The sequence below is a fragment of the Colobus angolensis genome, unplaced genomic scaffold, assembly GCF_000951035.1.
Source record: "Colobus angolensis palliatus isolate OR3802 unplaced genomic scaffold, Cang.pa_1.0 Scaffold100, whole genome shotgun sequence".
Taxonomy (NCBI): Eukaryota; Metazoa; Chordata; class Mammalia; order Primates; family Cercopithecidae; genus Colobus; species Colobus angolensis.
Window position 1 is genome coordinate 7,392,298 of NW_012110920.1, and position 26,482 is coordinate 7,418,779.

At 41.7% G+C, this 26,482-nt stretch overlaps 1 protein-coding gene across 9 annotated transcripts in view; it reads left to right on the forward strand.

The window, feature by feature from the left end:
- The window catches only part of HHAT (hedgehog acyltransferase), a 352,024-nt gene that overhangs the window by 46,575 nt on the left and 278,967 nt on the right, over window positions 1–26,482 (forward strand). For all 9 annotated transcript variants that reach the window (XM_011938280.1, XM_011938312.1, XM_011938271.1 and 6 more), the window contains one exon: window positions 17,420–17,533. In XM_011938280.1, the coding sequence (XP_011793670.1) occupies window positions 17,420–17,533 (114 nt within the window). The remainder of the gene's footprint in view (window positions 1–17,419; window positions 17,534–26,482) is intronic.

Below are 26,482 nucleotides of genomic sequence, written 5' to 3' on the forward strand. Positions count from 1 at the left end.
GCCTCCCAAAGTGTTGGGATTACAGGCATGAGCCACTGCACCTGGCTGCAGATCCTATTTTTACATGAGGCAGAGAGCTACAATTCCAATTCCTGTTCTCACCAGGAAATCACTAGCATCTTATGTTTTTCCTACCTGTCTGCAAATTTACATGTCAGGAAGAAAATCCAGCATGGATGAGACTAGACAAAAGGTCTTGTACTGATGGGTAAAGAGCTGGCATTCTTTGTGTTCACAAGGAGGAAGCAAACCTGACCTTCCATCGCTAATCATGGTTTTTTTTTTTTTTTCTTATTTATTTTTTTGAGACAGAGTCTTGCTCTGTTGCCCATGTTAGAGTGCAGTGGTGCAACCACGGTTCACTGTAACCTCTGCCTCCTAAGTCCAAGCGATTCTCGTGCCTCAGCCTCCCAAGTAGCAGGGCCTATAGGCATGTGCCACCATACTTGGCTAACTTTTTGTATTTTTAGTAGAGACAGGTTTTCAACATGCTGGCTAGGGTGGTCTCAAACTCCTGGCCTCAAGTGATCCGCCTGCCTCGGCCTCCCAAAGTGCTGGGATTACAGGTGTGAGCCACCGCGCCTGGCCTAATCCGTGGGTTTCTTGCCCCTGCCATTTGGAGACTCTTCAACCCACATTCTTTGTCTGGAGGGGCTGGCATGGTACACAGGAATCTGTCTCTGCTAAGCGAGCCTCTCTGGGAAGGGGAAAAAATTGTATAAAATCCAATTTTCTGTTAATCAAGACAGGCTGAACATTCACACACAGCCAAATCACTTATTAGTCTGCTCCCGTCAGATGGAGGGAGGCAGAGATATGACAGACATGCTGGAATAATCTTTGAGGGGCTGCGGCTTAATGAAAATGAGTTAAGGCCTAACCTCTGTAAACTCACCAGAATTTGCACACATGAAACAAGGCAAATGTTGCCAAGAGATCAATGTTCCTTTACAGGAAGTCCCCAACCCCAATGGGCATGTTCACCTCAACTCAGCAAACATTATGAAGAGTCTACTAATGTTTGAGGGAGTTCGATGGAAAGACGAAAACATTCCCACTGTTGAGAATGGTGAGAAATTTCTCAGTCACAAAGCAGTTTACAAGTCAGTGCTTACTACCTGCTTTCTGGTCTGGGTTGTGATAATGCTGTGGGTTAAGGAAGTAAGAGGCATTATTTCTCTACTCAACAAGTTTATACTTTATTTTAAAATTCCAGGAGGACACCCCTAGCTTTAATACAGCTGATGTGTGAAGTATGTAACAAGAGCCAGGGCTGTACACAGCCAGGACAGTTGGCCCTGCTGGTGGGTCCTGCCTGAAAGCTGGCCCTGGCATGCTGTTTCACACAGTGTTTCCATATGTAGGATTGTCCCTAGTCGATGTAGCCAAAAATTGCTTGGGAGAGTTTCTAGCCTTGGAATGATCAGAGAAGACTCTCTGGAGTAGGTGGATTGGAGTTGAGTCTTGAATAGAAGTACTATGTTTTGAACTGACCCTAGCCTATTTTGTTGTTTAACAAAAATAAAGTTCTTTGGTTTTACTCTTGGTAACTTCTGGCATTTGGAGGTGAATAGGAGTTAAACGTCTTCTCTCCCACAACCTTGCCACCAAGTGGTATGTTAAACAGTGGAAGTGTCTAACTCTGAATTCTCCTACAAGTACAAACATTCATTAGATAGGGAGGTACAAAACCCATCATTGAGCCTGTTCCTGAAAGCTTGTGAAGCCTCTATTGTTTGTCTTTAGGTACTCCAGCAAGCATCTTGCAGAAAGTTCCTTCTGCGGCTGGTGCAATTCTATTCTGCTGGCTGAAGCAGTTACCCTTCTAGTCTGATTAGAGGATAGAGCCTTATTGAAGCAAAAGACACAGACCAAGAGAGTGTTAGACCTTCAGTGCTTTGGGTGCTGGGCTCAAGGGAGGTTTTTTGTTTTTTTTTTTTTTTTTTGATAGGGTCTATCTTGGCCAGGCTGGAGTGTGGTGGTGCCAGCACTATAGCTCCCAGAATAGCCGGGACTGTGAGCATGTGCCACCATATCCAGCTAAGTTTTAAAATTTTTGTACAGACAGGGTCTTGCTTTGTTGCCCAGGCTTATCTCAAACTCCCCGCCTTAAGCAGTCCGCCTGTCATGGCCCCCCAAACTGTTAGAATTACAGGTGTGAGCTACCACACCCAGAGTAATTTATTTATTTATTTATTTTTTAAAGACAGAGTCTTGCTCTGTCATCCAGGCTGGAGTGCGGTAGCATGATCATAGCTCACTGTAAACTGTAACTCCTGGGCACAAGCGATCCTTCTGGCTCAGCCTCCCAAAGTGTTGGGATTACAGGCGTGAGCCACTGCACCTGGCCTTAAGGGATTCTTACATACTTCATTAGTACAAGGGTAATAATGAAAAATTTTAATCCATCACATGTTGAGCACCATGCTTTTCATTAGTAAAATATTTATTCCTAACATTCCTTATGCTAGTTAACTTTCAGGTGCAGCTTTAGGTACCATGTTGGAATTATTGAATTGTAGTCATGTGTGGGAGTAGATTTCTGATTAGAATCCTTCAAATGCTAACTCACTCTTTCTGGACTCCTTATTTGGATACTTTCAATGTTAAGAACTGTCCTTAGAGGTGGATTAAAGTTAATTTACACACAAACATATAAGTGCTGTAACAGGATTCAGAATTATGTAAGTGCCATAACAAGACCCAGAGAGAAAGGGGGAAGGGATTATTCCAGCCTAGGGCAGGTTGAATAGTGGCGGGATTTGAAATTTGGGGGGAGGTATGGGGAAGCTGGAAGGAGGGAAAACATTTCCGTCTCTCAGTACATTTCCTAAAAGTGGTGCCTGTCAGCATTCTTAAAAAGGTTATTACCTTTTAAAATCATGACATGACAGTTGATAAGCCTTTGTTAAAAAGAAATTAAGCAGCAGCAGCAAGGTAAGAGCGAGATCACAGGGGCACGTGGGAGAAGATGTAAAGTGGGGTGTCTTTGTGTGGGGAACTGACTGATGCCACTTTCAGGGATGACAATAGCTGCCGAAAAGTTTGAGATGGATGAAGGTTTGTTATTCCACCATAATTTTGCTCCCAGGTTTGGTGAAAGCAAATCTCAGGTCAAGTTCTATCTGGCATATGTACGTTTATTAAACACTTGCTAGGCAAGCAGTGAAAACCAGTTTACACCAAGCTGATCAGTGGAATTGATGGAGTCCTTTAAGGAGCTTGCATCACCACCTTGCACTGAATTTCTTACTAGGTAGATAGATAATAGAATATTATCTAGGCCGGGCGCGGTGGCTCAAGCCTGTAATCCCAGCACTTTGGGAGGCCGAGACGGGCGGATCACGAGGTCAGGAGATCGAGACCATCCTGGCTAACACGGTGAAACCCCGTCTCTACTAAAAAATGCAAAAAACTAGCCGGGCGAGGTGGCCGGCGCCTGTAGTCCCAGCTACTCGGGAGGCTGAGGCAGGAGAATGGCGTGAACCCGGGAGGCGGAGCTTGCAGTGAGCTGAGATCCGGCCACTGCACTCCAGCCCCGGCGACAGAGCGAGACTCTGTCTCAAAAAAAAAAAAAAAAAAAAAAAAAGTATATTATCTAGAGGGGGTATTTATTTTTGACGGAGTCTCACTCTGCTGCCCAGGCTGGAGTGCAGTGGCGGTATCTCAGCTCACTGCAAGCTCCGCCTCCTGGGTTCACGCCATTCTCCTACCTCAGCCTCCCTAGTAGCTGGGACTACAGGCACCCGCCAACTCTCCTGGCTCTAGTTTTTTTGTATTTTTTAGTAGAGATGGGGTTTCACCGTGTTAGCCAGGATGGTCTCGATCTCCTGACCTTGTGATCCGCCCGTCTCGGCCTCCCAAAGTGCTGGGATTACAGGCTTGAGCCACTACGCCTGGCCTTAAAGGCCATCACTTCAAGGGGAGTCTCTAAATTGTCTAAGCCAGTCTGTGTCCCTAATGTTAATGTTGTTAATTAGCAAGTCAGATGTCACCGGGAAAGTTATATGACTTTTGAGATATATGACTCATATATGACTCGGAGCTTTGAGCTGGAAAACAGGAGTTAACCATGGCCTTGGAAATTTTATTATTCAGTGTTTAAGCGAACAGTGAACAGCGACAATGTATAATCCTGGAATCTGAAACTTCACTACAATGCTTTCTTTTGAAGTCTTTTTTTTGTAAGACATGATCTGCCTTGCCAAAGCAAGGCTTCAAAAAATTAGTTTAAAACTGATTCGTTTCTCTCCACGGAAATCTTTAGTAAAAGGCGAAAGATTTATTCGATCTGAAGAGAAACCAGTGAATACTGAAAGTAAGGGTTAACTCATTATGGCAGTAACTGCAACTCCTAGAACAGCGATGGTGCCTACAGTTCGCACAAAAAGAATTACTGCCTAGAGTTTGCACAAAAAGAATTCTTTAATCTTCCCATAGTTAGAAATGTTGAGTCAAAAGAAATATTCTTTTAAGCTTTAAAGAATTTACTATGTGCAGGGTACTATGGGTATGCAAATGAGATGTTGAGTCATCACCTTGAGATCCCACACCTTGTTATTCACCGGGTGCCTTTGGTGCTACCACTAGGGGGCGAAGTAGAGGACATGCTAGCTGGGTTCTAAATCCCATCCTGGGTTAACCATAGAAACTCTCGTTTTAGCCCTTTTTCTGTAATGGGACTTGGAGTATGATTTGTTATCTTTAGCATCGTCTTATTTTGAAACAATTACACACAGGAAGTTGCAGCAATAGTACAGAGAGGCCTTGTGTACCTCTACCCAGATTCCCCAGTGGGGAATTTTTTTTCCCCCAACTTTTAATTTCAGATTCCAGGGGTACATGTGCAAATTTGTTACCTGGGTATATTGTGTGACGCTGAGGTTGAGGGTGTGAATAATCCTGTCATCCAGGTACTGAGCACAGTACTCAATAGTTTTTCAGCCCTTGCCAGTCCTCCCTCCCACCCCCCCAGCAGTCCCTGGTGTCTGTTGTTGTCAACACGAGGACCTGATGGTTAGCTCCCCAGTGGGGAATCTTCCATAGTAAACTCAAACCCAGGAACTTGACATTAGTACAACCCACAGACTTTAATCAGATTTCACCTGTTTTGCAGGCACCTATTTGTGTATATGTATATAGTTATATGCAGTTTTATCACATGTGTAAATTCATGTAAACACCAACATGATAAAGATATAGGACCTTGAAGAGCTACTCTGTGCTACCTCTTCTGTGGCCATACTCACCCTGCTCCTCCTCATCTCTAATCCCTGAAAAACCACAATGCTTTTAATATATATGTATATGTGTATGTGTATATACACACACACATTTAGGATTCTTATATCTTATTGGTGAGAAGATATTTTTATCATTCTGCAATGACCCTTTTTGACCCTGGTGATTTTCTTTCTCTGAAGTCTACTTTATCTGCCATTGATAGAGCCACTCCCACTTTCTTTTGATTCATGTATGTATGCCATATCCTTTTCCATCCTTTTAACTTTCCATCTCCCCATTTCATTATATTTAAAGTGAATTCCTGTAGACAGTCTAAAGTTGGGTCATTTTTCTACCAATCCATTCTGCCAAGCTCTGTCTTTTAATTGCTGTGTTTAATTTGATTGGAGTTTATTCAGCTTCTTGAATCTGTAGGTTTATGCTTTTTGCCAAATTTGGGGATTTTTTTTTTTGCCATTATTTCTTTGAACGTATTTTTAACCTCATTTTTTTTCTTCTTTCTTTCTGGAAAACTTAATGACACCAATGTCAGGTCTTTTGTTCTTATATCAAGGGTCTCTGAGGCTGTATTTTTACAGTCAGTTTTCTCTCTCTCTTGTTCAGATTGGGTGATTTTTATTGACCTATGCTTAGGTTAAAAAAAAAATAAATCTCACTGTGTCATCCAAGCTGGAGTGCAGTGGTGTAATCTTGGCTCCCTGCAATCTCTGCCTCCTGGTTCAAATGATTCTTCTGCCTCAGCCTCCCAAGAAGCTGGGATTACAGGCATGTGCCACCATGCCCAGCTAATTGTTTTGTATTTTTACTAGATAGGGGGTTTTGCCATGTCAGCCAGGCTGGTCTGGAACTCCTGGCCTCAAATGATCCACCCATCACAGCCTCCCAAAGTTCTGGGATTACAGGCGTGAGCCACCACGCCTGGCTCAATAATTCTTTCTTATGTAATCTACTTTTGCTATTAAGCCCATCTAGTAAGTTATATTAAGTATAATTAATATTGCATTAATGTAAATATTAATATATCAACATTTACTTCACACTTAATTTTATTTTGCTTATTGTCATTCCGTAGGTCCTCAGCTCTCTAGCCCAGTCTGCTCTTTTCACCATTCAGAATCTCCTTGCATTTGTTTTATATATTACATCCAAGGGTTTTAGCTGTCATTAGCGGAGGGATAGGGATGAATGTGTGTACTATATCTTGCCCGAAAGCAGAAGTCTCTGTGTTGTAGTCTGTGTTTTAACGTAAGTTTCAGGTATCATAAATAAGATGAGTTATTTTATTAATACACAAATAGGTTTCTGAAGAGAGATGGTAGAAGCAATGCACAGTGGGGGAAGGATGGGGCAGTGGCCTGAGGATGTGGTGAGCCTTGGTCTTGCTCTGGTCTGTCTCCATTCTCAGTCTCCCAGGTTCCTGGGCTGCCTGTGATGGCTGCTGGGTTCAGGGGTGATCTGGGTGGGGAGGTGTCTCTTGAACAGCTTGGGCAGCTAATGGGCAGAGCGGACAGATGTAAAGATGTATGGGAATACTCTTCAACATAGCTCTGCTCACCTGTTTCCCTGGTCTTTCAGGCAGTGTGTAAAGTAGAAAGGTGGTATCTGGGATTATGGAGGGTTCCCTTCTTCTTCCCCTAGATAGATGGCAAAAATGTTAGTTCTCCCTTTTTCTCTCTGAGATTATACTTTCTTTCTTAATTGGCCTTCTGCCCTGGAGATCTCCAACATGTTGGGCCTCCATGTGGAGTTCCAGTTTGCTACGTTTGCCTACTGCGGAGACGTTCTGTACAAATCAGTTTTCTTGCATGTGTGAAGACTTCCTCAGCAGAGAGTAAATTCTCTGAGTGTAAGGATCATTTTAGGGGCTGTGGCCCCCAACAGGCTGAGGATCTTTTTTCCTTCCATGTTATTGTGACTCACTTTGTCTTTTTGATATTCTGGGGAAGTGACATTAATGGTGTGTGTGATTTATTAGCATATTTTGAAGCTGAGGAGTCATGATTCTGTGCAATTTGTTCTCCAGTCATCTCATTCTATTACATTTTTTTTGTCATGATCTCTAATTTGTTTATCACCTTTTTTCGTCGTTTATAGCTCTTTTTTTCCATATACCTTGGAAATGGAAAATATAGTGTTTTTCCAATTTGAGAGATGTGGGGAAAATAATATAGTTTTGTGCCTTCAACTTCACCCTGAAATTTAATGTTTCTTTTTAAACATTTGCTTCCTTCTTTGCTGGCTTTAAGAGGAAAGGAAAGGTGGAAATATGGTATAGACAGAGCAGGGAGACAGAATCTATTCATATTAAACCAAATAGATTCTGCAGTCTTGCTCTCCTGCATAATCCAAAGTGACTTCTGAGAAATAGGTAGGTAGGTAGAGAGTTGTGACCAGAGGATGTCACTGAGTTTAGGTTGACAGTTGGGCTGAAGATAAGCGAAATAACTTACCCATGTTAATTAGGTCCTCTTGTCTTAAGAGGCTTTCTCTTTTCTTCTTCCACAAAACACCTCCCCTTTACCATTTTACCCTGGACCAATTTGCCTGGCTTGTGTGGCGAGGGGCAGTGAAGAGGCTGGGAATGGTACACAGTAGAACAGGGCAGCCTGGGCCTGTCCTTTTGGCAGCGTCCCTGCACTTGTAAGTGTCTTCACCTACGCAGGAGGGTGAAGATGTTTCAGCAGGGACTTTGTTATTTCCAGAAAAAAAGGTTTTATTAGTGGAAGCATTTTATCTTTCAGAAAGTATTGACTGGGAGAGAGTGTTGTCTCTGGAAATTGTAAGCAGTAAAATGATTTAGTTCAAATTCTTTTAGAAAGAGAAAAGCAGTTGTTGAAGGAAAAAGAAAACTCTTCCAATAATTGCTCAATGAATCGTTAGCCTGGGTTCATTCGGAGAGCAGCGCCTCTTTTGTGCAGAATTCTTACAAAATTAGTCTCCTTTTGTGTTTCTTGTCTGGAGATTTACGGGCCATTAAGGTCAGTTTGCTGCCTTAGAATGTGCAGGGAAACATTTATGATTTCAAGAACCTCATAAAGGTTTTCTCTGATCGCAGATAACTCTTACTCAGTGTAATTAGATATTATATATGGTCTCAAAGTAAACAATAAGCAAATAATGCTATTTAGGAAATAGGTACACAAACGTGTAGTATTTCTGTAGTATTGTATTTTTACAACTTGCTAGATATGAAGATAAGGAAAATAGTAAATATATTCAGCTCTATACTGTTTTCTCTGAAGGAAAAAGGTATAATAATGAAAAATAATGAAAAATATAAAGTGGTTGGTAAGGTAGGTCATTTCCTTTATTTTTCTTTAAAAATTGATATACAATAGTTGTACACATTTTTGGAGTACATTTGATACTTTGACACCTCTATACAATGTGTAATTATCAAATAAAGGTAATTGGGATATCCATCACCTGAAACATTTATCTTTTTCTGGTATAGAGAACATTACATATCTTTGGGTTTTGAAATACATAAATGCATTTGTGACTGTATTCTAACAAACAATCACTGCCTTCATTACCTAGTTCTTGAGCATTCATTGGGTTGACCTAGCTGGTGTTTTCTTCCATGTCATTTTCTTCCATTGAATAGACTTATTTCAGACTAGTGTCCTTCAAAGTGAATTGTTTTCATAATGCTTTTGTTATTAAGCTGGAGCTGGATTCCAATCAGAGGAAACATTTCTTCCATAGTATGTTAGTTATGGTTTCACTGCAGACAACAGAATCTATTGCAGTCATTTTAAAAAGACAATTATTGCAGGGATTTAAAGACATTTCAGAATAATGGAAAGACCTGTAGGAGCAGGCACTAAGTGAGCTACCAGAAACAGTTCTGAGAGCCACCCTACACATCTGCTGCCACATAGCTCCTGGCTTGAGAACCTAGGGCTCTGGTGCCACATCGGACAGCTTCAGCATCTCTGAACTGACTGGACCCCAGAATCTCCATCATGGCTGCTGCAGAACAGCCAAAGGGCCTCTGCCACCATTTTCTTCAGAAGTCTCGCAGCCCATGCCTCGTTCCTTTACCCTCAGAGTCATAGTGTTTGTATTTGTTCATCAGAAGTTCAGCCATTTTTAGACCTGTCAGCTACAGGGAATTCGGTGATATGTAGTTTTCAACCTTCTAACCTGTAATGTGTAGGAAGTAATGCTAGAGAGGATTAAATAGTCATGGTTGAGTTAATTGGCAGTACCTGTTGTACAAGCAGATGTTTTCTTCTTAGGAAAAGATTAAGATGGTTGCTTTCCTGAATGCTGAAGTTCCTTTTTGTTAACCGTGGACTTTTTCAGTCCACAGTCTCTAGAACTTTCTTCTTTCGTTTTTTTGGACTGGGTTTGGGATCTTGGACAGCTGAACTCTCTCATATTCTAACTATGGATGCTTCTAACTGTTTCAGGATGTGCAGCTTGAAAAACTCCTGGAGTTGTGTTTCTGGGCCTATCAAAGTAAAATCGAGTTTGTTGTTTGTTCGTTTATTTATATATTTACTGAACAAACAAGGACATAGTACTTCATACATTCCTGGCTGTATTCCAGGTGTTTTCCATACTTTAGTTTATGTGTTTCTTATGAATACGAAATGGGTCCTCTATTGTAATAATACTATGCTTTGGCCATGTCTTGAGAGTCAGTAATTGATTTTTCAGAGAGTGGGCCTTGAGTTGGTCAGATAATCTGCAGAGCAGATCATCCACTAGAACTATTCTGTGAGCTTATATTTTCCCCCTACCTGGGGTTATAAAGGCATTCTAAGCCAGAAACTAGGTTCTTCACTTTTGGTATCTCTTCTTCCCCTTTCCCAGCAGACTGTGCTGATACCAGGTTCCTAAAAATAGTTTGACTCATTGTATAATCATTCAAATTTTTCAAACTTTTATTGAGCATCTAATATATTATGTTTATTGAAGGATACAACGCTTAATATACATGTAGACCCTGTCGGAAAGAAGCTCACAGTCTAGTGGAGAGACAGCTCAGTAACCTGTAATTAAAACACAATGGGGGCTGGACATGGTGGCTCACGCCTGTAATCCCAGCACTTTGGGAGGCCGAGGAGGGTGGATCACTTGCAGTCAGGAGTTCAAGATCAGCCTGGCCAATGTGGTGAGACCCCATCTCTACTAAAAATACAAAAATTAGTTGGGCGTGGCGGTGTGTGCCTGTAATTCCAGCTTCTTGGGAGCTGAAGCAGGAGAATCGCTTGAACTCGGGAGGTGGAGGTTGCAGTGAGCCGAGATCATGCCACTGCACTCCAGCCTAGTGACAGAGCGAGACTCCATCTCAAAAATAAAATAAAATAAGCCGGGCACAGTGGCTCACGCCTGTAATCCCAGCACTTTGGGAGGCTGAGGCGAGAGGATCACAAAGTCAGGAGATCAAGACCATCTTGGCTAACACGGTGAAACTGCGTCTCTACTAAAAATACAAAAAAAAAAAAAAGCCGGGCGTGGTGGCGGGCACCTGTAGTCCCAGCTGCTCGAGCAGCTGAGGCAGAAGAATGGTGTGACCCCGCGAGGCAGAGCTTGCAGTGAGCTGAGATCACACCCCTGCACTCCAGCCTGGGCGACAGAGCGAGACTCTGTCTCAAAATAAAATAACATAAAATAAAATAAAAAAATAAAAAGCACAGTGGGATAAGTTGCTTTGATACAGGTAACCATAGTGGCATATTATGAGAGCATAGGCAAGGGACACCGAGTCCAGGCTGAATGGATGGATTAGGAAAGGCTTCCTGGGAGAAGGCTTGCCTGAGCTGAGACCTGAAAGGTAGGTCCTCATTCGCATGATGCTTCAGTGATGGTTTTTCCAAATAGAGGAAGCAAAGTGTGGGAGGCCCAGCTGCATGAATGTGGTGCTGTGGGGTCAGAGGGGTCAATGCAGTTGTAATGTGGGATGGTGGGGGCAGTGAAGGTTAGGTAGGACAATGGAAGGGTGGACAGGGGGACAGGGCCATTTTATGAAGAACTGTGTGAGTCTCAATGAGAAGTTTCTCTGGAATGCTAAGGGGAGCATGAAGAATATTAAGTGGGGGAAATAACATGATCAAGTATGCTCTTAAAAATATTACTTTGGTGCTGTGTAGGGGGCATGGGATGGAAGGAATTAGGTCAAATGGGTAGAAGTGAGTAGAGAACAGTCTGCAGAATTGAAGTAGGTCTAGCATATAGTACAGGGAGGAATACGATTTTGCAGTAACTCCAAGACTTCCCTGGATATCAAAGCCTAATTGATGTGCTGTGATTGAGTATATGAAGCAGCATATACTAGATGCTCAATAAAATTTCTTGAAATATTTGAATGATTATACAATGGGTCAAATCATTTTTTAAAAGGTTTTATTTATTTTTATTTTTTTGAGACAGAATCTTGCTCTGTTACCTAGGCTGGAGTGCAGTGGCATGATCTCGGTTCACTGCAACCTCCACCTCCCAGGTTCAAGTGATTTTCACGTCTCAGCCTTCCGAGTAGCTGGGATTGTAAGTATGCACCAGCACTCCCAGCTAATTTTTGTATTTTTAGTAGAGACGGGGTTTCACCATGTTGGCCAGGCTGGTCTCGAGCTCCTGGCCTCAAGCTATCCACCCACCTCAGCTTTCCAAAGTGCTGGGATTATAGGCGTGAGCCACTGCACCTGACCTCAAATCATTTTTAAGGCTTATCCATGGCCTTTCTTAGAGTCTGCATCATTTGTAGATGTAAACTTCTGAGCTGATAGCAAGCTATCTACAAATGCCATCAACAGGCATAATAAAACAGTGCTCCTGACCCATCTCACTAGGAGATAAACAGTGGAACTATTCAGCAGGTCATGGACTGATTACAAAAAAAATCCAAAAAGACTCCAAAAACAGTGGGGCCAGGGATCTGGATTGAGGAACTAGCAGACTGAGCTAACTGATGTGGTGACAGGGTGAATTTCTCTCATTCACTTAGGGCGTCTTGGTGAGTGCCTTGGCACTTGGCTTGGTACTTTATATTTTAGTCTATTGACCAGGCCTCAGTAGCTATGCATTTGTGTTGTTTTCAGCTGGAGAATAGTCCTCAATTTTCTGGGGAATGCAAGAGAGCACAGAACCAGAATTTTAGCCATCCCTTGTGATAACAACACAGTACTCCAGCTAAGCGGCTGAGAGTGAGTTGTGATCTGGCAAGGTTTAAGGGCGATGAGAATTCAAGGCTAGAAGGAGGAAAGATTTACTCAGTAGTGAGTTGCTAGGGCAAGTTCTCACTTGCCAGGAATTTTTTCTTGTAATTTTCTTCCCTAGTGACATAGGGGTGTGAGAAGGGGGACCACCCCCTCTCCACGGGTGGGTGACAAGCACTTTCTTAGTGTTTCTTTCCTTTAGCCTGGAAAATAACTGTCTTTCCCATTTTCTGAAAGGAATCTTAGACATTGTGCTAGTGGAGCCCTTCATTTTACACGCAAGGAAATTCAAGTCCAGATAGTTAAGTGACTTTTCCAAGTTTAAACAGGGGGAGAAATGTGACAAGTACTAGATGGCCTGATTTTTTGGCTCCCTTCCTGCTCCCTGCCATTTTAAAGGCTTACTGAATGTTGGGCATATAGGAGACAGATTTAAGTCAAGGTTCTTGCTCTCGGAGAACTCCATTTTTCCCTCCAGAGAGAAAATACATGAATAAAAGTAATATAATAAATATGCCATAATAAAAGTTCTAGAATTGAGATGTGGATGACAGAGAAGGGAGTGCAATGAGGTCCACCTGGGAGGCGCAGGGATGGGAAAGCTTCACTTCTGCGCTGACATTTGAATTGAACTATTTAGTGAGTGTTTTGTGCATGTCACTGGGCTGGCTTTGTGGTTATGGGGCATTAATGAGGTGCACTCTGGGTTCGAGATTGTCTAGTCAAACAGTTTTGTGGGCCAAAGGGGTGGGAAGGGCAGAGAGTCCAGGTACAGGGACAAGCATGAGTAGAAACATCTCAGAAGAGGGTTTCCTCCTTGGCATCAGACAGGCCTACGTTTGAAACCCAGTTCTGCCCCTTACTAGATTTGGACAAAGAATCTGCTTTCTCTGAGCTCCAGTTAACTCATTAGTAACACGGAGATAAAAAACAGAACTACTCAAAAAAGAAAAAAGAAGAAAAAAGGAAAAATGAGCTTCAGGCGAGGCGCAGTGGCTTATGCCTGTAATCCCCGCATTTTGGGAGGCTGAGGCTGGTGGATCACTTGAGGTCAGGAGTTTGAGACCAACCTGGCCAATGTGGTGAAACCCTGTCTCTACTAAAAGTACTAAAATTAGCCAGGTATAGTGGTATGCACCTGTAGTCCCAGCCCCTTGGGAGACTTAGGCACGACAATCACTTGAGCCTGGGAGGCAGAGGTTGCAGCGAGCCGAGGTTGTGCCACTGCACTCCAGCCTGGGCAACAGAGTGAGACTGTCTCAAAGAAAAAGAGCTTCAAATTGCTGACAGAAAAAAAAAAAACCAAAAACCCAAAACGTATTTATTTCAACTACATGACATTCTGAAAAAAGTAAAATATGGAGACAGTAAAAAGATCACTGTTTGCCAGGGATTGAGAGGGGGCAGGGTCAGGGTGGGAGGGATGAAGAGGTAGAGGACAGAGGATTTTTAGGGCAGTGAAACTATTCCGTATGATATGAAAATGGTGGATATGTGTTTTTATACATTTGTCCAAACCCATAGAATATGCAACATCAAGAGTGAACCCTAATGTAAACTATGGACTTTGGGTGACAATGATGAATCAGTGTAGGTTCACCAATTGGAACAAATACATTACTGTGGTGGGGGATGCTGATGGAGAGGGGTTAAGGGGTCTATGGGAACTCTCTGTACATTGTGCTTAATTCTTCTGTGAACTGAAAACTCTCTAAAATATAAGGTCTATTAAACAAATGAACCACTTTAAAGATTGTTATGAGGTTGTAATTAGAAAACACATACTCGAATGTTCATCAGTGATTGTATGGGAAGAAAGGACAGGTCTGTCAGTTTCCTGGGCATATGAAGTTGAGTTGCAGCACTGCTACCCCTCTCACTTTGCAGTGGATTTTTAGTGTGTCTTCGTTGTGGGGTGTGGTGGTCTTGGTGCTGGGGGTGTTCCCATTTAGACTTTGAGCTCCTCATGGTGCCTAGAGTAGAACTCCATTGTGGGTAGCAAAAGCGGCAGTTACAAACAGTAGGCCCAGACCCTTTCCTTTGTTAAGAAAGGAAAAAGTGTTTTGCCAGGAAGTTAGAGTTACTATTTAAGAAACCCAGAACGATTGTGTCTCTCAGAGTCCTTAGTATTGCCTGGTAGCAGAATGCAAGCCTCGGAATAAATAACCGCATTTGTTAACTTGTTCAGTGAATTCCGAAGTCTGGGTGCTCAGAGCTTTGAATGGTGAACAGGAGGATGACTGCTCTGTTGGTGAGTGTTAGGTAGCAGCTTCGGAGTGTGTGCCCTCCCTGGCTGGGAATGGTACGGGGTAGGCTGAGCTGTTAAGGATTCTGTGAGTTTATGAACATTCAGCTGTAGGAAGGCTTCATCAGTCATGCAGATCGGTCCCCAGGCTGGTAGTATCACATCATCTGGAAGCTTGTTAGAAATGCAGAATCCCAGGCCCCACTCTTGATTGACTGCATCAGAATCTGCATTTTAGCAAGTAGGTGGCTTGTGTCCACCTTGAGGTTGGATGTGGGTGACTTCTCCTTGGAGTACAGCCTCCAAGCTTCCATGGAGAAGCCTGCCTAGTTCTGCCTGGCTGGGATTTAGCCTCAGTTTATATCTGATCCCCTTAGAGTCCCAAGGAAGAGACTCCTAATTGACTAATAACCATGGAGTCACGAAAGAAAATGGGGGAAGAGACAGAACATGATGTTGTTCCTGATTTCAGGCTTTCATGTTTGCCTTGAAATGTGTGACTGAGCTCAGAGTCTATAAAGCTTTTGCTTCGAGAAGCAGTGAGTCAATATTTTTCTTACCCAAATCATTAAACATCATCTTGACCTTTTCATTGGCCCAGCTTTTCTGGGTGGTCATTTCCCTTAGGTAACTTTTTTAAATGAGGAAGAATAGACATGAGAGAGACATTTTTATTTCCTTTAAATGAATGCTTTTTGTAATAATTTGCGGTGAAAGGCCATGCGTAATTTTTGTTGATGGGATTTTACCAGCAGAGTTTTCAGGAGTCCTGGACTTTCTGGTGGAACAGAAAGTCTTAGATGTTTTGTCATATTATATCCTTTTTTCCCCTAAAAAATTAAACTTGGAGAAGTTTTGAGGCATAGGTAAGCTTGGGGTCATGAATTCTAAATGTAATTCTAAGTGTTCAAAAATGTTGTATTTAAAAAGCTCAAATGTTGTTTTTTTCTTTTTTGAGTTTGTGTTAAAAAAAATGTCTCGGCTTTCAGTGTCTTTTTGGCTATATCCCTGTTATAAAAGTGGTATTTTACTAACATGGCCTCATCACATGACCTTTGAACTTGTTTACCTTTGTTTAGTTAATTGACTCTTAGCTAACTTGGAAATCTCTAGATGGGGAAATAAACTGTGGATCAGGGATCAGGAGCCAGGTTAAAGCTTTGAGTTCTCTGCTGTGCTGTCTGGCTGTTTGTTGGTGGGCATGTCCCAGACTCTGGTGTAGTCATCTCTAAATGGAAACAATTCAACTAGATACATGATTTCCAGCAGGGGACAGGGGCTTTATGAGCAGATCATATATGAGGATCTGGGGTGTGGAGAGCATGTGTAATTTGAGAATGCACAGTATTGTATTTCCTTATTTGAAGAAATGGGAAAACTTTTTTTAAATGAGTGGCACAAAGTAAAGCATGATACAGTGTTGGCTGGTGATTTACAAGGGATGGGAAGCACATGGGTCTAGCAATGAGTAGCGGGTACTGCTGTTTAGTGAGTACTGTGTGCTGTTATAAACTTTTAATATACATATGCTCGTATTTAAGCCTCAAAAATCCCTGTAAGGTAAGTACTATTGTCATATGAAGAAACAGAACAGAAAGGTTAAGAATCATTGTTCAAGGTCATCACAGCAAGTGTGAGTAGATCTGAGCTCTGGACCCAAACCAAGCCTCCAGTCTTAGCTACCTTGCACTTATAGTCTGTTATGAATCAAGATCAATTTTATGTGTATCTTACCTTCTGCAAAAAAAGTTTTATTTGTGTGTAACTGGTATGACATTACCCCACAATCTTAGGTACACCAAAAAAATCACACTTTTCTTCAAATCCAATTAAGAGAGACTTCAAGTTCCACTTGTAGAGATTGGTGAGGGGTTCAATATCAGTAGTCATTGCAGGAGTCCTTTTCCAGGCACACGTTTTGGTTAGAAAATTCTAAGACCTCAAATCCCCCTCCATCCTGTGTGCATCTCTCCACGCTCCTCTTGGCCTCCGTGGTCCTTTCTGGGGCTCCTGAGGCTATGACTTTGAGGTGCTGGTTCCTAAGCATCCACATGTCCACTCTTTTCAGAGGTTTCTACCTACTCCTGCTGGGGAGCTTCATACATGTGGAACCTGGTACCGATGCAGACACAGAATGCCACATGGACACAGAGCTTCTTGGGGGGAAGGGAAGTGTACCTTTCATTCCTTTATTATAAATTTATATGAAATTAGTTAATTTCTCTGACAAATTATTCTGTCTGTAAATGGCAACAAGACTCAGAATGACTGACTTTAAGCCATATTATTAGTGTCCAATTTACATTTCTCTCCTTAGTGAAAACATCTAGTTGTCTAAACCGGGATAGCCTCAATTCATTACTTGTGCGATCCCTGTGACCTTGGGTAAATGAATTGAGTTCTTTAAGTCTCTGTTTCATCTTTTTCAAAATGGAAATAATAATACTATCTATACTATAGAGGGTCCTGGGAGATCAGCTGTAACAAAGACACTGAGTTGTAGAAAGTCCAAGGTGCATTTGGGGAATGGCAATAGCAATGATTCTGTTAGGTTGGTGCAAAAGTAATTGCAGTTTTTGCCATTAACTAATAGCAAGCTGGAGGGGAGTGTACAGGTGGATGGGGAAAGGCTAGAAGTGTGTAAATCCTGTACAGAGTTTGGACTTACACCGACCTTCTTTCCAGTTTTATTAACTGGAGTTTGTATTCTGACTCAGATGTGTACTGAAATCCCTCTGATAAACTCCTATTTTGTCCTATTTAGGATGCGACTGACTTTGAGTGGAGCTTCTGGATGGAATGGGGGAAGCAGTGGCTGGTGTGGCTTCTCCTTGGCCACATGGTAGTGTCTCAAATGGCCACACTGCTGGCAAGAAAGGTATGATTATTTGTGTTGTTACCTTTTAAGTGTGTTTTTCCTTTGCTTCTTATAAAGAAAGAGTCCAAGCTAGGAATCAGAAGACATGAATATTAGCATTGGGAGCCTGGAAAAAATGATAAAGTTGTTAACGATCAATATAACATTTAAGATAAAAGTTCATAGTTCATATCCTGCACTTACTTTCTCCAACTTATTTTCAGACATTGAATATAAAGGTGGTAGAGTAAAACTAACCATGGAGGGTGGTGGTGGTCTTTAAGATCACTTCCGATCAATTTATCAAAAAGTTGCCTGTTGTTGAGAATCTAGACGAGTTCAAATTCAGAAGAAAATTGATGATTTACTTAAGAAGTGGGAATAATTTTAATGTCAAGTAGTTTATGCTGCTGTTGCTGTTTTAGATGGGAAGTCCAGTAGCATTTTGCTCTTGCCTTGGTCTGGCTTAGATAATGAAAGATTCTTCAAAGTGGTTATTTGAAAACTACTTTTATATGAGGCAGGATTGAGACCCTGTTCACAGGTCTAGCTAGCAAGGGACCTGGTATGCTGCCAGGGGGATCTTTCTGTCACCTGGGGCCAGGGTGTTGCCCAGAGGCCTCTGATAAATGCTTCTTGCTTGCTATAGATTCCTGATGGAGGAAAAAGTCTGTGCTTGGAAATTTACTGAGTAAAAACAAGACACAACCAAAACCTGATTTGGAAGTCAACCTAGGAAAAATGTTTTGATTCTCAGAGGTTCCCGGAAGTGATAAAACTGAAGTAGAAGAGAAACAGAAACCTCTGGAGATTGAGACCAGAAAGTGAGATACAGAAACAGGATGCCCTGTGGTTAGAGACGTGCACCTAACTTGAGCCAGTTTCTGACTCTTTCCTGAAAATTGGTGCTTCCTGGGCATTGCTTCTAACCCTGGAAGATAGGAAATCCCAATAGCATATTAACTTCCTCTTAAATATGATATTGATTTTTTTTTGTACTCAAGTGGCTGCTGAACTGGCAAAATCCAAAATATGAGACGTTGTCAGATCTGAATATATTTTAAAATTTCATATAACTTTGTGAGCAGACCTAATAACAATATTTTTGTTCATAAGCTAGTAATAAATATATCTACCTCAGCCCTCGTTAATGGTTTTCTTTTCTCCCACAAATTTCTGTTAAGTTTTTCTTCCCCAAGAATTCAAAATTTCTGGAAATTTAACATTTTAATTTGTAACAAAGTTTTCCCACCCATGTGTAAATGACTTATTACCATAAGTCTTAGTTTTCCTATATGTAAAATGAATAGCTTCATACTGGTTTTTCTTGACCTCTGTGAGGGGAAGATGATGTACTTCGAGGATTGTACTAAGTTAATTGTGTAGTGGAAGAGTGCTAGACATTGTATTACTCATGTTTGGTCCTTAGTTTGGTCACTGATTAGCTTTCTAACCTGAGCAAAGGTTTTCACTGCATCTTCATTTATGGTCTTAATGAATTTTTGTTGCCTAGAATACATAAAACTGAGTAATTTTGTAAGAAAATGAACTTATTTAGTAATTTATGAAGAAAAGGAATTTACACAGTTATGGAGGCTGGGAAGTCCAAGGTTGAGGAGCCACATCTGGTGAGGGCCTTCTTGCTGGCGTCTCTGCAGTCCTGAGGCCATGTAGGAGATCAGGTGGTGAGCACGATAGCTCAGGTATCTTTTCCTCTTCTTACGAAGCTGCCAGTCCCACTCCCATGGTATCTCATTAATTCATGATACGGTTTGGCTCTGTGTCCCTACCCAAATCTCATGTCAAATTGTAATCTCCACGTCTTGGAGGAGGAGCCTGGTGGAAGGTGACTGAATCATGGGGGCAGACTTCCCTCTTACTGTTCTCATGATAGAGTTCGTATGAGATCTGGTTGTTTGAAAGTCTAGCACTCCCCGCTTCGCTCATTCTCTCTTCTGCTCTGCCGTGGTAAGCTGTGCTTGCTTCCCCTTTGCCTTCCGCCATGATTGTAGGTTTCCTGAGGCCTTCCAGTCATACTTCCTGTTAAGTCTGTGGGAGTGTGAGTTAATTAAACCTCCTCTTCATAAATTACCCAGTCTCAGGTAGTTCTTTATAGCACTGTGTAAACAGACTAATACAACCTATGAATGAATTAATCCATTAATGAAGGCAGAGCCCTCATGATCCAATTGCTTCTTAAAGGCTGTACCTCACAATATTGCCACACTGGGGATTAAATTTCAGCACCAGTTTTGAAGGGGACAAACTTTCAAAACCTAGCAGTTGTCCTCTGCAAGATAGGATCAATAATATAGTATCAGTTTTTTTAATCCCTTTAAAATATGATGAACTTCATGTGTTAGACATTTCATCCTTAAAAGATGAAACAGGGAAAAGTGGGACAAAGAGAAAGCATAAAAGAAATGGTTAAAATAAGTTTAAATATGTCAGTCATTACAATCAACATTAGTGGATTCTCAAAAAAAATGAAGATTGTCAGACTAGATGAAAAAAAGAAAGAGAAATAAAGGAAAACAAAAACCAAAACGGAGCTCAGAGAGGCTTTTCTTAGCTGGATATCCTTAAAACAGAAGAATACATAATTTGAAAGTAAAAGTATGAAAAGATATTCCAGGCAAATATTAAACCCCCTCTCCCTCTGACAAACTGCTGGTGCAGTTTTATTAATAGCGGCAAAGAGCATTACTGGTGACAAAGAGGGCTGCTGTTGAATGACAAAGAGTTCATTTCTTATTAGGAAGATATTAAAACTCCTAAGTTTATTTGCTTCAAAATATATAAAACAAAAGTGTTCATAAACATAAAGATAGATAGGTCTATTATTGTAGGGAGATTTTTTCCATGTTTTTTTGTTTCAATAGTTTTTGGAGTACAGGTGGTTTTTGGTTACATGGATAAATTCTTCAGTGGTGATTTATGAAATTTTAGTGTACCTGTCACCCAAGCAGTATATACTGTAGACAATATGTAGTCTTTTATTCCTCACCCCCACAACCTTTCCCTCTGAAGCCCCAAAGTCCATTATACATTCTTATGCCTTTGTGTCTTAATAGCTTAGCTCCTCCTTATAAATGAGAACATATGATATTTGGTTTTCCGTTCCTGACTTACTTCACTTAGAACAATGGCCTCCAGCTCCAACCAAGTTGCTGCAAAAGACATTATTTCTTTCCTCTTTATGACTGAGTAGTATTCCATGGTGTATGTATACCACATTTTCTTTATCCACTCGTTGCTTGATGGGCACTTAGATTGGTTCCATATCTTTGCAAGTGCAAATTGTGCTGCTATAAACATGCAGGTGCGTGTGCCTTTTTCATACAATGACTTCTTTTCCTTTGGGTAGATACCCAGTAGCGGGATTGCTGGATCAAATGGTAGTTCTACTTTTAGTTCCTTAAGGAATTCCCATACTGTTTTCTATAGTGGTTGTAGTAATTTACACTTCTACCAGTAGTGTGAAAGTGTTCCCTTTTTATCACATTTACAGCAATATCTATTTTTTTGACTTTTAATTATGGATTAATAAGTAATTATGGAAATTAAGTTGAAAAGCAATAAAAACAAGATCTACTTTTGTCAAACTAGAAAGTATACATATGGTTACCTCATAATAATTTTCTATATGAATTAAGGAGTTAAAATGAAAATCAAAAGTATTAAACTTTTAGAAAATATGACATAGAATATTGATGCTGGCACAGAGAGTTTTTTTTTATACAAGATACAAAAAGTGCAAATTATAGAGGAAAACACTGATAAATTTACATTAAAATTGAAAACTTTTTATCCAGTGACACAATAGAAAAGTGGAAAGGCAAGTCAGTAGTGGAGAAGTAATTTGCAAACTGACAAAAGATTGGCATATGGAATAAAGAAATTTCATAAAAAAGACACTCAATAGAAAAATGGTATAAGATATGAATAGGAATTTGTAGAAGAGGAAACATAAATGACCAATAAACATATGAAAAAATGTTAAATTCATTAGTAATCAAACAAATGCATCTTAAAACTACAATAAGATATCATTTGATGCTTTCTAGTTTGGCAAACACAAAACAAAAATCCCCTGATGATATTAGCGTTAGCTGCCTGAACTGATCCAGAAAGGGTGTTGAATATATATTGGTATAACTACTTAGTAACACATTACATAGTAAAGCCAAAGGAGGGCCTACCCTACAGCCACCAGCACTGTGTGATTTTTTTTTCCTTTACAGACAGGATCTCATTGTGCTTCCCGGGCTGGAGTGCAGTGGTGTAATCATGGCTCACTGTAACCTCGAACTCCTGGGCTTAAGCAATCCTCCTTCCTCAGCTCCTGAGTAGCTTGGACTACAGGCTGTGACACCACACCTGGCTAATTTTAAAAACTTTTTGTAGAGATGAGATCTCGCTATTTTGCCCAGACTGGTCTTGAACTCCTGGCCTCAAGTGATCCTCCCATTTCACCCTCCCAAAGTGCTGGGGTTACAGGCATGAGCACCTGGCCAGATATTTCGTATATTTTTAACTGAGCACATGGAAGAATGAAATGATGGGCAGAAGGAAAGGTGGAGTTGCCCTGGGGACACTGTGTTTTCATCTGTCCCCCTGATGTCTCTGGGCCACGCGCATCAGGACCCACATGGCCTCATCTCTCCTTTGCCTCTAACCCTTGTTCTTGTTCTTCCTGTTTGCTTCCTGTAGATCAGTGTTTCTTAAATTTTTTTCAGTATTGTCCCTGAGGCACCTTTCTAGATAATTTTTTTCCTGATCATCTCTCCTCCTCTGTGAAATTTGAGTACTACAGATATCCTGTATATATCTCTTTATTTACTGTACGTATGTCTGTGCTTTATGCATAAGGAGTAAGGTTTTCTTGCCCCCAGTAACCAACAAGTAACCTAAAACTGAGACAAAATATAGTACTAATATTCTTCAAATGTTAAATTATTAAAAAACAATAGAGATGGAGTCTTGCTGGTCTCAGACTCCTAGCTTCAAGCGATCCTCCCACCTCTGCTTTACGAAGTGCTGGGATTACGGGTGTGAGCCACTATGCCCAGTCATCACTAATTTTAATTTCCATTTTATCCCTAGGTCTAGCCTACAAAATCTGCCCCACTCCACCTCGTTTGAAGGAGATACAACCCTTGTTGAGAACGCATGATTGAGATTAATTACCTGTTCCTGATTAAATGCCCCTCCCTCTTTCCAAACCTCCTCCACGTTCAGCTCCTGTTTTGCACCTGACACTATCAGAAATCTAGCTATATTAGGATATAGATGTCCCTTCTTTTAATTTGCTTGTACCTTTGAGTTCTTGCTGCTCCTCTTGTGGGAGGCAGTATTGGGTGTGGTTAAGAGCATTAGGGTCAATCCCTGCATTGCCACTCTCAAGCTGTGTAACCTTAAGCAAGTTCCTGAATATCTCTAAGGCTGTTTCCACAGTTGTGCAAGCGGGATGGCACTGCTGGCTTCGTGGAGTTGTGGAGAGGGTCTGATAAGCAAACGTTTTTCAAGGTTATGCTTGCACATGAGGACAGCCCAATAGGTGGTGTCTGCTGCTGTCATCTGCTGGCATTTCTCCTGAGAGCAGTTTATGGTATTCAAGAATGGAGGTGACCATCTTGAGATTCCAAAATCCTCAAGGGCATAGGCCGTGTCTAGCATCCGTAGCAATGTTCCCATGCTGATGGTCTTTTCAAGCTTGTCTTGGGTCCTGGGGGAAAGGATTGAGAAACACAGCCCCTTCTCTTGGGGAGTCACAGTTGAGTGGGAAGTTAGGAAAGCAAATACTGCTCACTGTTCTGTACCTGATGTGGTTGGCTGGGCATGCTATGGTGGGAGAAGGTGTGGGGCCTCACCTGCCATTCTGGTGTCAGGGCAGGCCTCCGAGAAGGTGGCTTTTGAGCTGTGGCTTGAAGGAAATGGAGTTCACTTGTTTCAGCTTCCTGCATCTTGTTACCAGGCAGGGCTGGACAGGTGGAATAGTCTTTTTCTCTGCAGAGCGCATCTTATCCAATGTCCGTAGGAGGTGTTCTTTTGCATTTTTCTTGGAATGAGGCAGAGTGAGCACTGAGTCATCTCCCTCTGTATGTGCCTCTCTCATCCTCTGGGCGACCGCAGGTTTGATTTGTGAGACAGCTGGTGGGCCGGGTTCGGCCTGTGGCTGGGGCACAGTGCTTTCTTTGTCTGAGTTTGCTTGGCCCTTACATAAGTATGAACCACAGCGTTGGCCTCATTAGCTCTCTGCTTTCACCACCTGGACTAAGTGTTCCAGATGGCCTTAATTCGGGTTGTTGTTTTTGGTACTTATTCAGGGTGGAAGATTTGGGCTGCAGTTGTCCTTTTTTTTTTTCCTCCCCATTCTCTGAGGCATCCTAAACTATAGGTAATACTATGCAGGGACAGGCTTTAGCAATTCTTGCTGCTATAGCCTTAAGCCCTGAAAGATTCTAGCCTTCTCCTTTATCTAATACCTAATCTCGTCTCTTCCTTGGCTTGCTGCACCTCCTCCCACGGAGAGGTGGCAGGTTATTTTTATTTTCAAAAGCATGATCTATCTTTTTTTTTTTTTTGCCATGGTAAGAAATAAAACTTTCCACTGAGTTCCTTGGCTCAGTTAAACACCCTTTCCCTGGATAAGGCTCTCTCTTTGGGTTTTGGTGAGACTTCATCAGGAGCCAGTGGCCCTGGAGGGAAGGCTGAATCACGGCTCTGAGCTTTGGCTGTGCGTTTGTTATGATTGGATTGGATGTCACGGGTCAGTTGCCTCCTTTCATGAATGCCAACTGTGGCCTTACCACCACCTGAGACATTGTGTTCTCTGCCCTCAGAACCAAAAAATACCCCCGTGTGAACTTTTTGAGAAGACTGGCCTGGTGTAGGGCTGAGGGTGGGTGCTGTTGCTAACCACACAGCTGGGTTCTCACTGTGCCTCTGATGGGGAGAACCCACATCATTAGCTATTGGCTGATGGGCTGAGCTCATCAGGTGCAAGATATGAAAAGGGCTGAGAAGCCTGACCCATGGTGCTGAGTGAGATGAGTTAACCAACCTCTGGAAGGCTGCAGGGAGCAGGGCTTTTTTTCCAGGACATTCCCAAATCCATGCACCGAATAGAAATACCATGTGCTAATGGTTCTCCTGGAATCAGCCCCTTTCTACCTCCATCAATGCATGTTTAAGAAGGGATGAAATTCCTTTTGTAGGGGCCTGCTGGCCTTTACTCCCAGGGAAAAGCAGGCTAGAATGCAGTTTTTCACACTCTGGGATGGGTGGGTTGTATCTTTCTGTTTGGGGAGATTGTATATAAATATATATGTGTATATAAGACATATATATTTCAGTAGAGCCGCTATTGATTATGTAGTATGTAATAAATTATGTCATACATAAGAATATTGATTGATTCCCATTCTTATTTCCCAAATAATGCTCCCATTAAGTGGTTTCTTGGCAGATGTGCAAAAAGAATTAACAGGCAGGGACATCTGATAATGTTGCCAACAGGAATTCTGACCAAGGCTGTACACTTTCATTCCTCCCTACAGAGGTGAACTCTAAGGAGGGAACCCACTCAGGCACATCCTACCATCACTTGGCGCCCTTGGCACAGAATGAGCTGAAGTAGAAACAGATGGTGTGAGAAGGGGCATTGTCTGGCAGTTTTTCTTGACTCCTTATGAAGAAGGTTGTAAGAGTATGGATTTCAAAAGAAAGAGCAAATCTGTAGTCTTTCCTTAGGGTCACTGATTCCATCCTTGGAGCTCTGCCAGCTCAACTGGTTATTCTCCCGGGAGACTCTGCGGGGGTGATGGATAGAAGGCTCTATAGCACTTTCCTGGATTGGTACCTGTGCCCCATCAGTTGTTAACTATTGGAGATTCCCCCCAACAGAAGTACAGTTAAGAGATGCTGTGAGTGGCAAACAGGTAATAGGCGGTGAGATGTGAAATGTCTCTTCCATTCTACCTGCATTGGCAAAACAGCCTTTGTTTATAACGGGTTAAGTAGGACAAGTAGAGACTTTGGAAGACAGTAGGTTTTCACTTTAATGGGTTCCAAAGCCCACATTTTAGTACTGTTTTCTTTCTTCTTACTCATGATCACAAGGTTAAATCCCAAGACTTGGGAAAGCATATCCATCTACCCAGCTATCCATCCATGCAACTATTCTCTCCATCTTTCCATCCAGTAGTTATGAAACACTTGATATATGCTGGGCACTGTGCTAGATTCTGGGCTCACATTACTGTAATCTAAACAAAGCAGGAGTTTAGCCTGTTAAAGGAGACTATCAAGTAGAGTCAGACCCCATTTTGAGAGTGGTTCAGACCCAGGGAGCAGAGGGGAAGGATGCCTGCTTAAGTCAATCAGGGTTAGTAAGATCTATGTCTCATCAGAGAGGCCATAGCGTTCTCAGTCTGGCTTTGTCTCCACTGCTACATAAATAGAGTATACTTTCTTATTTTTCATCAGATTTTTAAACATTTTCCCTCTTCCCCTGCTGTTTCATCTTCTATTAGAAATGGAAGAACCTGGAATAAAGAGCATTAAGGGAGGGTCAGAGTAGTTCCAGTGGGGCTGTCATCCTGTGCTCCAGCAAGAGCATGATAAATTCAAATTGAAACCACAATGAGATGTCATTACACACTTAACCAGAATGGCTCAGATAGAACATAGTAACAGCACCAAATGCTGGCAAAGATGTGAATAAACTGGATCACACATGCATTGCTGGCAGGAAAGTATAATGCTACAGCCATGCTGGAAAATGTTTTATAGTTTATTATAGAGCTAAATATGCAACTACCTTGCACCCCAGCAAGTGTGATCTTGGGCATTTATCCCAGAGAAATGAAAACTTATTTTTACACAAAAATCTATATATGTATGTTTGCATAAGTTTTATTTGTAATAGCCCCAAAATGGAAACAGCCTAGATAGCTTCCAGTAGGT